Below are 15274 nucleotides of genomic sequence, written 5' to 3'. Positions count from 1 at the left end.
TCTTCCTCATTTTGCTAATTGTAAGATATTGGGAGCAGGGAGAGGAAGTAAAATGACATGGGAGTAACGTAGTAGGAGTTGCTAGTTCATAAAAGTGGTATATTTTGAGTCTATATAGTTTGTACAGCTATTTTCACTCTAGCATATGGTTATTAGTATTACTTTTTAAAAAATAACATTTTCTTAAGACCAAGAATTGAATTAGGATATGAGTACCATGGATGCTGCTGAATAGAAATGAATGATAAAGAAAGACTTATATAGCTTGATGCTTTTTGTATTAAGCTCTGGGAAACTCTGTTATTGACTGCAGAATTGCTGAGGCTGATCAGATGGAATCATTAAATTCTTTTGGTGTTTTTTTCTTTTATGCATTCTTAGGAACTCAACAGGATCTTTCATTGAATTAGCTGGAATTGAATAGTTTAATTTGAAGCATTTTTCTCTAATGAACCTTTTTCTCTTAATGTCACTATATAATTTTATGTCCCGTTTTCTTAGGAGTCTCAGCAGTCCAATTTTGGCCCTGGAGAACAGAGTGAGTATTTCTTTTCCTCTTGGTTTTCAAATTAAGCTGTTTGTTGCGCATTCATTTCTTACAGTCACATCATGTATTTCTTTAATAATTCTTTTGTATGTCTTATCCCAATTAAAAAAAATTTTTTGGCCACACTGCATGGCATGTAGTATCTTAGTTCCCCGACCAGGGATTGAACCGGCATCCCCTGAAGTGGGAGCGTGGAGTCTTAATCACTGGACCACCAGGGAAGTCCCTTATCCCAATATTTATGATCTGATGATCAGTAATGGATTGAACTGAATCTTGGCTTGAAAGATGAAGCATTAAAGATCATTGGAGATCAAAATTAACTGTTTTTACTAAGTATTTGAACTAATAGTTCAGAGTTCATGAATTCAATTTGATGGGCACCTTATAACTCCAAGAGCCATACTTCTGTCTTTCCATCTCCTTCATGAAGATACTGGGTTCTATTATGGTAAAACTCCAGGCAAGAAGGGGTCATTGTAGCTTACCATGGCTCTTCTCTTCCTGTATCTATATTTATCTATTCTTCCTGGGTGTTTTTGGCTGGGAAGAAAGTCTGCTGTCTGCTACATAACCCCCCTCCACCTCCACTCTCTTGGCCACTCAAAAGAACTTGAGGGGAAGATAGCCTTGGGGAATTCAAGTGTGATTCAAAGAGTTGATGGCTGTGTGAATTGGTAGTGGTAAGGTCAGGAACCTTGCAAATGTCTGGGCTTCACCATATAGCTCTCTAACAAAACAAATGTTCTTTTGCCAAGAGCAATAACTTTTCAGATAGACTTACTCGTAATAAGCTATTTTGGGAGATTAATATGTGGAGCATTTTAATCCTTAGTTGTCTTTAGTGATCTTAAAGCAGAGACAAAACTAGAAGAATATCCATTTTAAGGTTAACAAACTTTTTATGTATCTGTTTCTTCGTTCTGCCTTAAAGCTGCAGTTACGGGAAAAAAAGGAACCAACATTGTTGATATACAGTAAATAGCTAGCTGTAGGCCAGAAAGTTTACATTTTCTCTTAAAATCTTTTAAGAATGTCTCATCCTTACTTTTTCCCTTCCCCCATTCTCTCTCTCCAAAGCTCCCTATTGGCACCTGGGCTCATAAGCTGCAACTACTCTTTATTGCCTGTATTTTTCACTTAATTTATTTTAGGACTGTTTTTATATCAGTATAAAGCTCTAGTTCATTATTTTTAAAAGCAAAATTGTGTTATATTGTTGAAAGTATCATAATTTGTTTATCTAGTCCCCTGTAGATTGACATTGGTTTCCAGTTTTTGCTGTTGCAAACCCATACTATAATAAATTGTGTGTGTGTGTCTGTGTGTTTATGTATTCCTCTAGATATACCTGTAAGGTAAATTCCTTTCCTCGTAATTGCTAGGTCAGTGGATATGTGCATTTACAGTATTGGTAAGATAATATTATCAGATTACCCTCCAGAAAGATTGTATGAGTTTGTAGCCCTACCAATAACATATGAACATGCCTGTTTCCACCAGTGTTTCATATTATCGCATTTTAAGGTGTTACCAACTTGATGGATGAAGAATTTTATCCCAATTTTTTTATTTATATTTCTTTGAGGTTATATTGATATTTTAAAATATAAATAGCCATACTATAGTTGCTGATTTCTGCATTCCTTTTTGTTCCAGAAAGATATAATCCTTCTTCTAAAACTTCCAATGGGCACCAGTCTAAATCGTAAGTTTATTGCTTAGTAAGTTTAATGTTTGTCTTTTTTTGCTAAAAGTCTAACTGTGTGGTATCGATATTTAGAACAACACTTAGAAATATGTACTTAATCTTTTAAGGCAGGGGTAGGCAAACTTTTATGTAAAGGGCCAGATAGTGAAATAGTTTAGGCTTTAGGGGCCAAATGGTTTCTGTCTCAACTACTCAGTTCTGTAGTTGTAGCATGAAAGCAGCCATAGACTATGGGTGTGGCTGTGTTCCAATAAAACTTACTTTACAAAATAGGTCTAGATATCGCTTGTGGACCATAGTTTGCCTACCCCTGCTCTGCGATTACACTTTTTTCTCATCTTTCAGAAGTGTGTGTGTGTGTTTGTGTGTGTTGATAGTTTGTTTTTAATTAAAAAAAAAAAAACATGAGAAAATATAGGATTCTTCTTAGTAAGCCCTCCATTTGACCACTAAGTGTAGAATATTAAAGCAACATAGTTCATACTGTCTAAGTTTTCCTACTTTTATTTTGTAGGTAGACCCAGGAATATATTGGGTTGGCCATAAAGTTCATTCGGGTTTTTCCATAACATTTTACGAAAAACCTGAATGAACTTTTTGGCCAGCCCAGTAAATCAAAATATGATAGGGTGGTATATTGGATGATAATAAATTCCAAGCTTAAAGAATGAACTAACTACTGAATTTCTGAGACCACAAGTTAACCCAATGATTAAAACAAAATTCTAAAGAAACTGGCCACAGTGCTAGCTTTATACCATAACCACAGTCTATACTGATACCCTCAGCCTCTTCAGCTAAACATAGTGGGAGCTGAGAATGAAAATATATGAATGCAAGGAGTTTAGCCTCACTGCTGAAGAATTCAAATTATGTAAATTCCTATTTATCATATTTATTCATGAGCAGAAAACTTATGGGAGCTTACCATGTATGTGCATGTCACTTTGGTTGCTGACAGAACAAAAGCATGAAGGACCTTGAGCGGTCTGGTAAAAGCTTTGACATATTCACATGTGTAAACAGGTTCATTGAGCTGCCATTATTAAAGCATAAGGGCTGAGAGAATTCAGAGTAAGTACATTTCTTTACAGGAAATCAGTCATAAAGATGCGCTAAGCCCTTGTCCAAAAGAAAAAACTCTTTTTCTCTGTCCCACTTAATTGGTCATCCTTAGAACACTTTTCCTAATTCTGTAATCATGTGGTTACTTTGTTTCAACGTGATCTTTTATGTGATACTCTGAATTTGGGATCAGATTTAGAAACTCAGGTTAAGCTTTGAGGGGAGAGTATAAGTAGTTGTTGGAGTGAAAGAAGATTTCCTTTCCACTGATTGGAGACTGTCGTGAAATTTTAAGAAGGTAAATGGAGCTAATGGTAATGAGAAATTAAACATTTTCTAGTTGTAGTTCTCCCTAAGCTTTGTATTAATTTTTCCTTTCTTGTAAAAAAGGCAAGGATTGTTTTGTGGTTCATTACTCAGTTTTTAATTTTGATTTTATGGCCTTAAGGAAAATTTAAATCCGTAATTTTACTTTGAAAAACTAATTCCAGAAACTATCAACTTACAGTATTTATTTGTGTGTTTTTGATCAAGGAAGATTTAGAGACTGGAGTTTATTTTTAATTTATACATGGTTATTTCTCTTGTATAACCAAGTTTCTTACCCAAAATTGTTACATCTGCAAGGATCAGTCGTCTTTCATAGCAAGGCATTTATGAACTAGAACTTTGACTGTGTGTTCTGGTTTTCACAATCACCCAAGTGTACATATCTCTTCATGAAACATTGGGGACAGTGAAAGAGAATTGCTGATGCTTTCATTTTCTCTTCCTTCCTTTTAGGAGTTATATCGTATGGTCATTTGTTTTAATAATGAAAGAGTTTGTGTGTATGCAATTAGAGAAAAGCTAGAGATAACAGAAGCGAGTATAAGAGTTTGTGGAAGGTAGCTTTTGTTTAATGAGAAAAGAAAGATGAATATTGTACTTACGGAAAAGTGAGCTTCCAAAACTGTTAAATTCCACCTTTCTTAATTTTTTACTCTAGATGTGCACCAAACCAGATAGAGTAAGACTTACTTGTTGTTTTCTTTATTTTTCAAGTAAATCTTTGGCTACCACAGTGATTATTCCTAGAATTATTGGTAGATATTTAATACTCTGGTATGCCATGACGAAGTTCCAAAAATAATAATCCTTTCTGCCTTTTCCTTTTAGTATGTTAAAAGATGACTTAAAACTAAGCAGCAGTGAAGACAGTGATGGGGAACAGGTGTGTCTACTGCTATATAATTTTGCCAGTTTCATACAGTGTTTTCATTGTATTTTATAAGAATTATAATTGAATAATACATTTATGATTCAGTTATTTCAAATAAGTTCCTTCCTGCTGTCTGACACTAGAATGTTATAGTTTTCCGCTTTGTCTTTAAACCTCCATTTTTTTCTTATTTAAAAAAAACTGGCTTTTTCTTAATACTTATCATATATCAGAATATACTCGTGAAGCATGAGATTGTTGACAAGGACTATTAACACAGCTTTTAATCTTACCCTGGCAATTATTCTTTAGGTAAAAACAGTATTTTTATAAGTGTTAAGTGACCATTAATGCATACATTAGAGAAGCCAGTTTTTCTATTAAGATTTCAGATATTGTTCACATCAAGCAGATAGAGTACTATTTATTCATTCACAGATTTCCTCTCATGTTTTAATTTTAGGATTGTGATAAGACAATGCCAAGGAGTACACCTGGAAGGTAGGCATCCTTTTATTTCTTGTTTTATTTAGAGTGGAAGGGTCAATCTGATAACAGTGTAGTGATAGAGTAATTGACCTTATAAAGTAAATATTATCAATTGTGATGGTGGTTTTACAACTCTGTAAATTAACTAAAAATCATTGGATTGTATACTTAAAATGGGTGAATTTTATGGTGTGTAATTTATATCACAGTAAAACTGTTTTTTAAAGGTAAGTACTAATGGCTGAGCCACATTTCAGATATTTTTTAAGGAAGTATTTATTTCATTTATAATGAAGTTCTAGATTCATAGAATTGTAAGAGCTTAACAAATAGTAAACATTTTAAATAAAGTTCATTGTCAGATTTGAATGCTTACCTGTTGTCCCTCTAAAAAAAAAAACTTTTGGTCATTTATATGTTTTATCTCTTTTAGTAACTCTGAACCTTCACACCATAATAGTGAAGGGGCAGATAACTCCAGGGATGATTCTAGCAGCCACAGTGGATCTGAAAGCAGCTCTGGATCTGACTCAGAGAGTGAAAGTAGTTCCAGTGACAGTGAGGCAAATGAGCCATCCCAGAGTGCATCTCCTGAGGTGAGAGGGGGGGCAAGGGGGTGCCTTCCATAGGCCCTCTGAAGGCCCCTGGTGATGGCCAGTTAAGACTAGTTTCAAATATAAAAATGAAGAAAAGAAGATTACATATTCTGACAAAAAGAAACTGAACTGTGTATCTTGGAGGAAATTTAGATACTTCAGTGTCCTTGTTATGTGAACATATTTGGTCTAGATTAGGGACTATTTGCAGTCATATTTCAGGTCACTAAAATATTGGATTTATTTACTTTGGGTTTTATTTTTGTTTCAACCTGGTAATGTTATTTAGTTATGGTGAAAAAAAAGTCTTAAATAATATAATTTCACTGTAGGTTGATAAAATGTTGTTAAAATCTCTATGGTACCTACATCATTTGTTTACTTTCTGGAATTAAATGTACTGTATGGTCATTTGGATTCCTGACAGGGATATTCAGTAATTAAAGGCTATATATAACATTAAGCATATCTTCTCATTCAAGTGATTAAAGCTATTAGTCAGTATTTTTAGCTTTTTGCTTTGGTTCAGTCAGAGCAATGAAAAACAAATGCCTTTGTGGCATTAGGCGTTATGTTTTTCCCTCTTCCTTGAGATTTTAAAGGAAGGAGAAAGTTTCAGTACTGAAAAAGCATACTTCTTTCTCTGTTTTTCAGCCTGAACCACCACCCACAAACAAATGGCAACTTGATAATTGGCTGAATAAAGTGAACCCACATAAAGTGTCACCAGCTTCTTCTGTGGACAGTAATATCCCATCATCTCAAGGCTATAAAAAGGAAGGCCGAGAACAGGGCACAGGGAATAGCTATACTGATCCAGGTGGTCCTAAAGAAACAAGTTCTGCTACTCCTGGACGAGACTCCAAAACTGTCCAAAAGGGATCAGAGAGTGGGCGTGGGAGGCAGAAGTCTCCTGCACAGAGTGACAGCACAGCACAGAGGAGAACTGTAGGCAAAAAACAACCCAAAAAGACTGAGAAGGCAGCTGCTGAAGAGCCCCGCGGAGGCCTGAAGATAGAGAGTGAAACCCCTGTAGACATGGCTACCAGCATGCCCTCCAGCAGACACAAAGCAGCTACCAAAGGCTCAAGGAAACCCAATATAAAAAAGGAGTCCAAATCTTCCCCTCGACCTTCAGCAGAGAAAAAGAAATACAAGTCAACAGGTAAATCTTCCCAGAAATCAAGGGAAATCATAGAAACAGATACCTCATCCTCAGATTCGGATGAAAGCGAGAGCCTTCCTCCTTCCTCACAAACTCCTAAGTACCCTGAGAGTAATAGGACTCCCGTTAAGCCCTCCTCAGTGGAGGAAGAAGATAGCTTTTTTCGGCAACGAATGTTCTCTCCTATGGAAGAGAAGGAACTTCTTTCACCCCTCAGTGAGCCTGATGACAGGTATCCACTTATTGTGAAGATTGACCTGAATCTCTTGACTAGAATACCAGGAAAGCCTTACAAAGAAACAGAGACACCCAAGGGGGAAAAGAAAAATGTTCCAGAAAAGCACACAAGAGAGGCTCAGAAACAAGCCTCAGAAAAAGTTTCCAACAAAGGCAAAAGGAAACATAAGGTTTGTAAAGGGTTTTTTTTGTTGTTGTTGTTGTTTTTTTGAACATCAGCATCTAAAATGCAATGGAAATCTCAGTAAGCCAAAAAATAGCTAGTTGAGTCAGCTATGAGGGAAAATAGAGATGAGCCTAAAGCCCCAATGAAGCTACAGACACAAGAGTCTCTTGAAGACCACTCTGCCTCTTCCTGTCTCCTTTAGTAAAGAATTATAGTTTCTAATCAAATAAGAAATGAGCCAGTGCTTCTGTTCATGATGTGTGCTGGCCAGTATTAGAGGTGAGAGTGAAGCAGAGATTGCAAACTGGCCTTCATAACATTCTTAAAATTTTGGTTTTCAGTGTCTTTAGTTGGGATTATTTACTCTTCAGGTTGTCACAGTCCCTAACACATTTTTCTCTCTTACACCCAGACCAAGTCACACTTTTTAAATTACTAATTCCAGCTAGTAAATTGACTCACCAATTTTAACATGTCCTTAAGAATTTCACCAGGGCTTCCCTGGTGGCGCAGTGCTTGAGAATCCGCCTGCCGATGCAGGAGACACGGGTTCGTGCCCAGGTCCGGGAAGATCCCACATGCCGCGGAGCGGCTGGGCCCGTGAGCCATGGCCGCTGAGCCTGCGCGTCCGGAGCCTTTGCTCCGCAACGGGAGAGGCCACAACAGTGAGAGGCCCGCGTACCGCAAAAAAAAAAAAAAAAAAAAAAGAATTTCACCAATCCATTGTACATAGCTATGCCATAGCTTTTTTACCTTTCAAACGCCCATTTCTGCAAGTTCAGAACTAAAAACATCTGCTGACACATTGCCAGCTCTCATCCCTAAATGCTTCCAAGATAATTTGGGTTTAGAGACAAAGCTTGGTATATATTTTAAGGTCAGCTTTTTTTAGACCCAGGAAATGTGAAAACTCATGGATATCTGTGATTGGAGGATAATAGACACATAATGAAAAGCTGAAAAACTTACCTATATAGATAGAGATTCTTTGAAAAAAACAGCTTGATCTTTCAGCTCTAGTGAGACATGTTTACAGGAGAGTATATTTTAATAATCTATATTGAAGAATAATATAATTTCCCCTGATATATATGTGTGAATATGATTGTAGAAGACTGAAAACATGAGCAGGTGGACAGAATAGATACCAGAATGGCTGTGCCAGGTGGACTCAGAACAAAACTCCAATCCCAATTGACCTTGAGAATCTCATGTAGGAGGATAGGAAGAATATAGCATTTTCTTAAAATGAAGTTAGCCGGAGGTTTTTTCCTCTCTTTTTTTCTTAAAACCACAGTACTATGTGCTGCTGCTGATGTGTATTTGGACAAACGAGAATAATACTTTTTTTTTTTTTGCATCTTCAGAAGTTGAAGATTTTTTTAAGATTTGAATTTCTAGAAAACTGAAGCTTACTACTTTCAGTGCTATAGCTAATGAGCTTCCATTATTTTAGTAAAGGGATGTTTTATTCAACTAGTAAGCTGTTTAGAGCTACTAGACTCTAGAGCCTGCAGCCTCAGATTGCTGGACTTGGTTATGGGATTTAATTAATAGAATTACATGAAATAAGAGCTTGTATATGATAGGTTCTGCTCTTTAAAAAACTAAGGTGTTTCTTATGGAATAAAAAAAAATAGTCCTTTTGTCTTTAAAAGATATTACATGTTCTTTGTAAAATTTTCAAACATTTAAAATATAATATAGAAAGTGAGTCTTTTTTACTCTTTTGTTTAAAATTTTACAATATATATAACTTACAATAAAAAATCCCCTTCCTCTAAAAGAAGTGACCCATATCTCCTTCCTTCCCCCACATCTCACTGGCATATATTCTTCACAGGTTTTTTATATCAATACCTATAAGTCAAATTTTGATTTTATAAAATGTATGTATATCACCAGGAAACTGGGTGATGATCCCGCATCTTGCGGGATCTTAGTTCCCTGACCAGGGATCGAACCTGGGCCCCGGCAGTAAAGGCACCGAGTCCTAACCACTAGACTGCCAGGGAATTCCCAGTGATGATTTTTGAGATTTGCTGCTTTGGTAAAATTAAGTGTCAGGGGCAGTTCCTGAAGATAAAGCAGATAGTACTGAGAAGAGACCCAGCCAAGGATAATGAAGAATGTGGATTCCTTTTTCGCATGTTTTCACATGTCCAACTTTAATCATTTGTGTATGGGAACAAATTCTTTTGTTATGGCAGAAAGTTGACAATATTCGTGCCCTGATATTTAAGTCAATAGGAAATCTTAAATTCATCAAGCAAGTAGCTTGGGGATTATAGACAGGCCCATAGCTTTTGTTTCTGCAAAAAAGGTTTTTAAAAATCATTAGGCTTGGCTATAAGCAAAAAGATAGACAGTAACAAGTATTGGTGAAGATATGGAGAACTGCAGTGCTGGTGGGAATGTAAAATGATGTAGCCACTTTGGAACATAGTTTAGCAGTTCCTCACAAAGTGAATATGTAGTATTACCTTATGACCCAGCAATTGCACTCATAGGTATATATACCCAAGAACAGTGAAAACATGTCCATACAAAAACCTGTACTTGAAAAGTAGAAACTTTTCTATGAATGGATGATGATAAATGGATAAATAAATGATGAATGGATAAATAAAATGTGGTATGTCCATACCACCATATATTCAGCCATAAAAAGAAATAAAGTACTGACAAATCTTACAACGTAGATGAACCTTAAAAATATTATGCTAAGTGAAGGGAGCCAGACACAAAGGCCACACATATTGTATGATTACACTTTATGAAATGTGTAGAATAGGCAAATCCATAAAGACAAAATGTGTAAATTAGTGATTGCCAGATCTGGGGGTGGAGGGAATGGGGAGTGACTGCCAATGCAGAGCAGGGTGCTTTTTGAGATAATGAAAATATTCTAAAATTGATTGTGGTGATGGTTGTACAACTTTGTGAATATGCTAAAAGCCATTGAATTGTGTACTTTTAAAGGGAATTTTATGGTATGTGAATTATATCTGAATTATAATCTCATCCCCAGCCCTCCCCAAATCATTAGGCTGAAAAGATGCCACTAAAAAGACTGTTGCAGCATTTCAGCTCTTCTTATCTAAAATAGGAGGCTGCTTCTCAGACTTAAAACCTAATTTATTGAGCGTCGTTTAAATGAATTCTTTCACTTCACATTTTTCTTCTTTCTGAAGTTTATCAGAGATAAACTGTTTGAGGGTAACTAGTACTGGAAACTGAAATTTGATGAGTAGAAATCAAACCTAGCTGTTTTTTTTTCTATTTTTCATGCAGAATGAAGATGATAACAGAGCCAATGAGAGCAAGAAACCCAAAACGGAAGACAAGAATTCGGCAGGCCACAAGCCATCCAGCAACAAAGAGTACGTTTGCAGAACATGTTACATGTGTGTCAATCTGTTATTTGCTAATTGGATACTTTCTAACATGCTCTTAGAATGTTCCTTTTAGTAAGTATATGTCATACACATCTATACACAGTCATATACCAAATAGTGGGAGGTTTTGCGCTTAGCTAATTGGGATGAAAAGCAATTAAGATTCAGTCACTGGGCTTTTCCCTGGTGGCATAGTGGTTGAGAATCCGTCTGCGGATGCAGGGGACACGGGTTCGTGCACCGGTCCGGGAAGATCCCACATGCTGCGGAGCGGCTGGGCCCGTGAGCCATGCCCACTGAGCCTGCGCGTCTGGAGCCTGTGCTCCGCAACAGGAGAGGCCACAACAGTGAGAGGCCCGCGTACCACAAAAAAAAAAAAAAAAAAGATTCAGTCACATCTTCCTCTCTCCTTTTTTTAGTGGAATAAGAGGTATTTATAGGATAAGAATTAAAGTAAAGCTTTACCACTTTCAGGCTCGGTGACAAGCTTAGGTATAACTTGCAGGAGACTTACGAGCATTAATATCATCATTCACCATTCATCTTTTTGTTAATTTATTCAGCCACTATTTATTGAATACTTGTGTGGCAGGCCAAGGTTTAGGCACTGGGCATACAACCATGATGGGGGGAAACACCAGACAAGATGTCTGCCCTCATGAAATTTACAGTTTTATTTTGTTTTGCAGAAATCATGTGTTCTAGTAATCAAATAGGGAAAAACAAATTTGTCTTGAAAGCAGGCAAAGTCAAGTGGAAAAAAATCCATCACTCCTGTATGACCGTGTGGGGAAATGAGGGCATTTGTTTGGTTTGGCAGGTCATCTAAACAGAGTGCTGCTAAAGAAAAAGATTTGTTGCCTTCTCCTGCTGGGCCTGTTCCTTCAAAAGATCCAAAAACAGAGCATGGCTCTCGGAAGAGGACTATTAGTCAGTCTTCTTCCTTAAAGTCAAGTAATAACAGCAGCAAGGAAAATAGCAGCAGCAGCAAAAACAGTTCCTCCACATCAAAGCAGAAGAGGACTGAAGGGAAGACTTCCAGTAGCTCTAAGGAGGTCAAGGTAAGGCATTGGGGGCTTGAGCCTTTTGAAGAAAAATCTCCTTGCCATGTGACTTCTCCAAGGTGACAGTGTGCTTTGAAAATTTTGTAAACATCTTAATTTTATAGACCCTTAATTTTCAAAATGTCATAGTCTTGTTAATAAACTTGTGCAGTGATCTGAGACCATGAAAGGAATGAAGTCATCTGGCCATATGCATATTAGTTAGGATAGAAACCCATAATTGGAAAAGTTGGTTATGGAAAAACAGTTGATTATGATCAAATTTGTAAATAGCTCCAGTTGTTCTGATTGGGTTCTTATCTATGGTTTTAAATGGACTTTGGATTGTTTAGAATTAGATTTTACAAGCAAGTTATACTACTTATAAAGTGATAAAGCAACATTTGGCTTCATGAAGACGAAAAAATTTCTTTAGGGCTTCCCTGGTGGCGCAGTGGTTGCGCGTCCGCCTGCCGATGCAGGGGAACCGGGTTCGCGCCCCGGTCTGGGAGGATCCCACATGCCGCGGAGCGGCTGGGCCCGTGAGCCATGGCCGCTGAGCCTGCGCGTCTGGAGCCTGTGCTCCGCAACGGGAGAGGCCACAACAGAGGGAGGCCTGCATACCACCAAAAAAAAAAAAAAAAAAAAATTTCTTTAGCTGAGCTACCACTGGAATTATTTCTAGAGCATGATCATAATGTAGGGGAATACTGTTAATGTTTGTGGGTATGTAATTAGATCAGAGAAGCTTTTTCAAGGCTATACTTTAGGCTCTCACCCTGAATTTGTTTACCAGGTGTTTTGTATTGCTTTCTAAAGTGTTCTGATCAGGAGCAAACTACCTGACAAAATTAAGAAAATACCTAGATTTTTAAGTATATAATTTACTGAATTATTTGTGACTTAAATGAACAAAGACTTAAGAGTTGAAAAAAATCGACTGTTAAAGGCAGTTAGTTATGCTTATTAAATGTGGTAATTAAATCTTTTAAATTTTGAGGTAATTTAAATGGTGAACATCTCAATTGAGATATACAGAAGACTTTTTCTCCTGCTGGACCCCCTTCCGTAGTAGTTTAGAGAGTTAGTCCTAGTGCCCTTGAGGAACCTGTCCTCTTGGCCTCTTTCACTGTCCCAGTTCTCTGTCTACCTCCTGACTGGCTCTTTCTCCATTTCCCATCCTGGAACTGTAGGATTTCAGGCCTGTGTGATTCTTTCTTTAAATCTCTTCTCCCTCTCGCTGTCTCGCTGTCTCGCTGTCTCTCTCTCTCTCTCTCTCTCTCTCTCTCTCTCTCTCTTTCTCTCTCTTTCTTTAAATGCACTCATTAAGTGAGCTCACCTGCTCATTTGGCTTCTGTAAGCTCATAGGTAACACTCTGTGTTTCTTCCTTATTGGTTTGTCAGGTTCTTGAAAGCAGGGATTTGTATCTTACTTGTTCTGTGTTTTATCCAGTGTTTAACTTACTGGATAATGAGGAAACATTTGGATCAAACGTAGTTATTTGGTACTTTGTTGTTATCAACAAAATATAAAATATATTGGCCCTGACCCCTTTGATTTCAAATCTTGTGGCACTTAACAGTTGTTAAAATTGTTAATGTTAGTCTTGGCAGTTTCCAGTTTAGGCACTTATATATCGGTTTATTAAAGAAAATTCTATAATTAACTTAGAAAATATGCTCTTTCTCATATCAACTAAAGAAAAATTAGATAATGTGAAAAACCAAAATTACATATAATTTTTATTTTGTTTTTCTAGATATTTGCTGATATCAAATTTTTCAAATATGTTGGCATAAATTTTGTTCATTGTAGTCTCTTATGTTTTTAATATCTATAATATTGCTACTTATGATCCTCTTTTGTTTTTAGTATTAGCTTTCTGTGCCATCTTTCTCTTTTCCTTGATCAGTCTCATCAGAGGCTTATCACTTTTACTTGTCTTTTCGAAAAAAACAACCTTTCTTTGTCTTTATTCTCTATAGTTTATTTTTGTTTTCTGTTTCATTAACTTACATGCTTTATAATTTCCTTTTAATTTCTTTTTGTTTTGCTGCTGTTTATTAACTTTTAAAGATGGATACCTAGCTCAAGTTTTTTTAAATTAATTTTCAGTCCTTTTTCTCTAATATTCTAATATAAGCAGTTAGACTATATATTTTCCTCTAAATACTGCTTTAGCTGCATCTTCAAGATTTGGTATATAATATTTTATAACTCAGTTTAAAACGTTTTTAAATTTCCTTTCTGATTTCATCTTTGATCCAAGAGTTATTTAAACGTGTGTTACTCACTTTCCAAACAGAGATTTTCTAGTTGTCTTTTGGTTAGTACTTCTACCTTAGTTGCAATGGGGCTGGAAAGTGATCTGCGTGAGCAGTCTTTTGATATTTGTTAAGAGTTGCTTTATAAAAGAGCATAGTATACGGTAGATTTTTGTAATGTTCTATATTTGTTTGAAAAGACTGTGTCTTCCACATGAATTGGGGACAGGGAGCTATATAGTTCAATTAGATTAATCATGTTTTCACACCTTCTATATGCTGACTGATATTTTGTCAGTTTGTCCTATTGTTCACTGAGAGAAGTTCTTCCAGTTTTTTTTTAATTGAGATATAGTTGATATATAACATATTAGTTTCAGGTGTGCAGCATAATGATTACGTATATGTATATATTGCAAAACAATCACTGCAGTAAGTCTAGTTAGCATCTCTTACCACACATAGTAATTTTTTTTTATTTTCAGAAACTTGTTTTCCATCAATAAACTTAAACTTAGGCACTTGTAGATCTGTTTATAAAACACAGAGGGAAAGCTGTCCAAGTACCGTTAGATTGCAACAGTATTTAGGAAGCCATTTCATAAACATGCAGACTGCGTAAAGAGCTTAGCATTTTCTCAAATCTCAGGGCTTTTGTTTTCATTCTTGAAGGAAGCTGTAATGAGTGGAACTGAAGGACTCTTTTACAAGAAAAGAAAAAAAAATGGTTACATGGTTTTTTTAAAGTAGATTTTAAGCAGAAGTAATAAAATATATATCATTGTGTCATAGGGCTGGATGGGGAAGCAGTTGGGAGGACAGGGTCATAGCCATTGCATAGAGATCTGTGTTGATAGGAGAAAGGATGGACATGTTGATAGGAGGCAGAATAAAATTTAAGAAAGTGTCCAGGCTCTTTTTTTGGCTGCGCTGGGTCTTCCTTGCAGCACTCGAGGTCAGTAGTTGCGGTATGTGGGATCTTAGTTCCCTGACCAGGGATCAAACCCGGGCCTGCATTGGGAGCATGGAGTCTTAGCCACTGGACCACCAGGGAAGTCCCTGTCCAGGCTTTTGAAATCTGACAGATCTGGACTTAAAGCCCAGTTTCCAGGAATACTGCTTAAAAGCTGTTTGAACTTGGACAAGTTACTCAGCCTCCTTGAGACTACTTTTTATTCTATCCTAATAGCAGTACATATTTCATAGGGTTGTTGAAGGATTAATGATTGTGCTAAGTACTTGGTTAACTGAGTGCCTAGTAAGTAGTAGGCGCATAGTAGATGTTAGATATTGTTGTTTTCATCAACCAGTTATTACCAGTAAATTTTGTCTTAAGTAGTACTGCTATATTGATAATAGGTTTGTGTCTTCCTTATGTTTTTACAAGTGCC

The 15274-nt window shown here is 36.5% G+C and overlaps 1 protein-coding gene and 1 non-coding gene across 7 annotated transcripts in view; one reads left to right on the top strand and one right to left on the bottom strand.

The window, feature by feature from the left end:
* AFF4 (ALF transcription elongation factor 4) overlaps window positions 1-15274 on the top strand; it is a 96033-nt gene that overhangs the window by 59665 nt on the left and 21094 nt on the right. For all 6 annotated transcript variants that reach the window (XM_028493234.2, XM_007106278.4, XM_007106277.4 and 3 more), the window contains 8 exons: window positions 502-538; window positions 2207-2255; window positions 4482-4536; window positions 4988-5025; window positions 5447-5609; window positions 6264-7181; window positions 10472-10560; window positions 11396-11636. In XM_028493234.2, the coding sequence (XP_028349035.1) occupies window positions 502-538; window positions 2207-2255; window positions 4482-4536; window positions 4988-5025; window positions 5447-5609; window positions 6264-7181; window positions 10472-10560; window positions 11396-11636 (1590 nt within the window). The remainder of the gene's footprint in view (window positions 1-501; window positions 539-2206; window positions 2256-4481; window positions 4537-4987; window positions 5026-5446; window positions 5610-6263; window positions 7182-10471; window positions 10561-11395; window positions 11637-15274) is intronic.
* On the bottom strand, window positions 9121-9192 carry TRNAK-UUU (transfer RNA lysine (anticodon UUU)). Its single transcript has one exon. It is a non-coding gene; the product is annotated as a tRNA-Lys (tRNA).

This window comes from Physeter macrocephalus, chromosome 8 (genome assembly GCF_002837175.3).
Source record: "Physeter macrocephalus isolate SW-GA chromosome 8, ASM283717v5, whole genome shotgun sequence".
NCBI classification, from domain to species: Eukaryota; Metazoa; Chordata; class Mammalia; order Artiodactyla; family Physeteridae; genus Physeter; species Physeter macrocephalus.
Note: the sequence above shows the minus strand (reverse complement) of the source record. Positions and strands in the feature narration are given on the sequence as shown.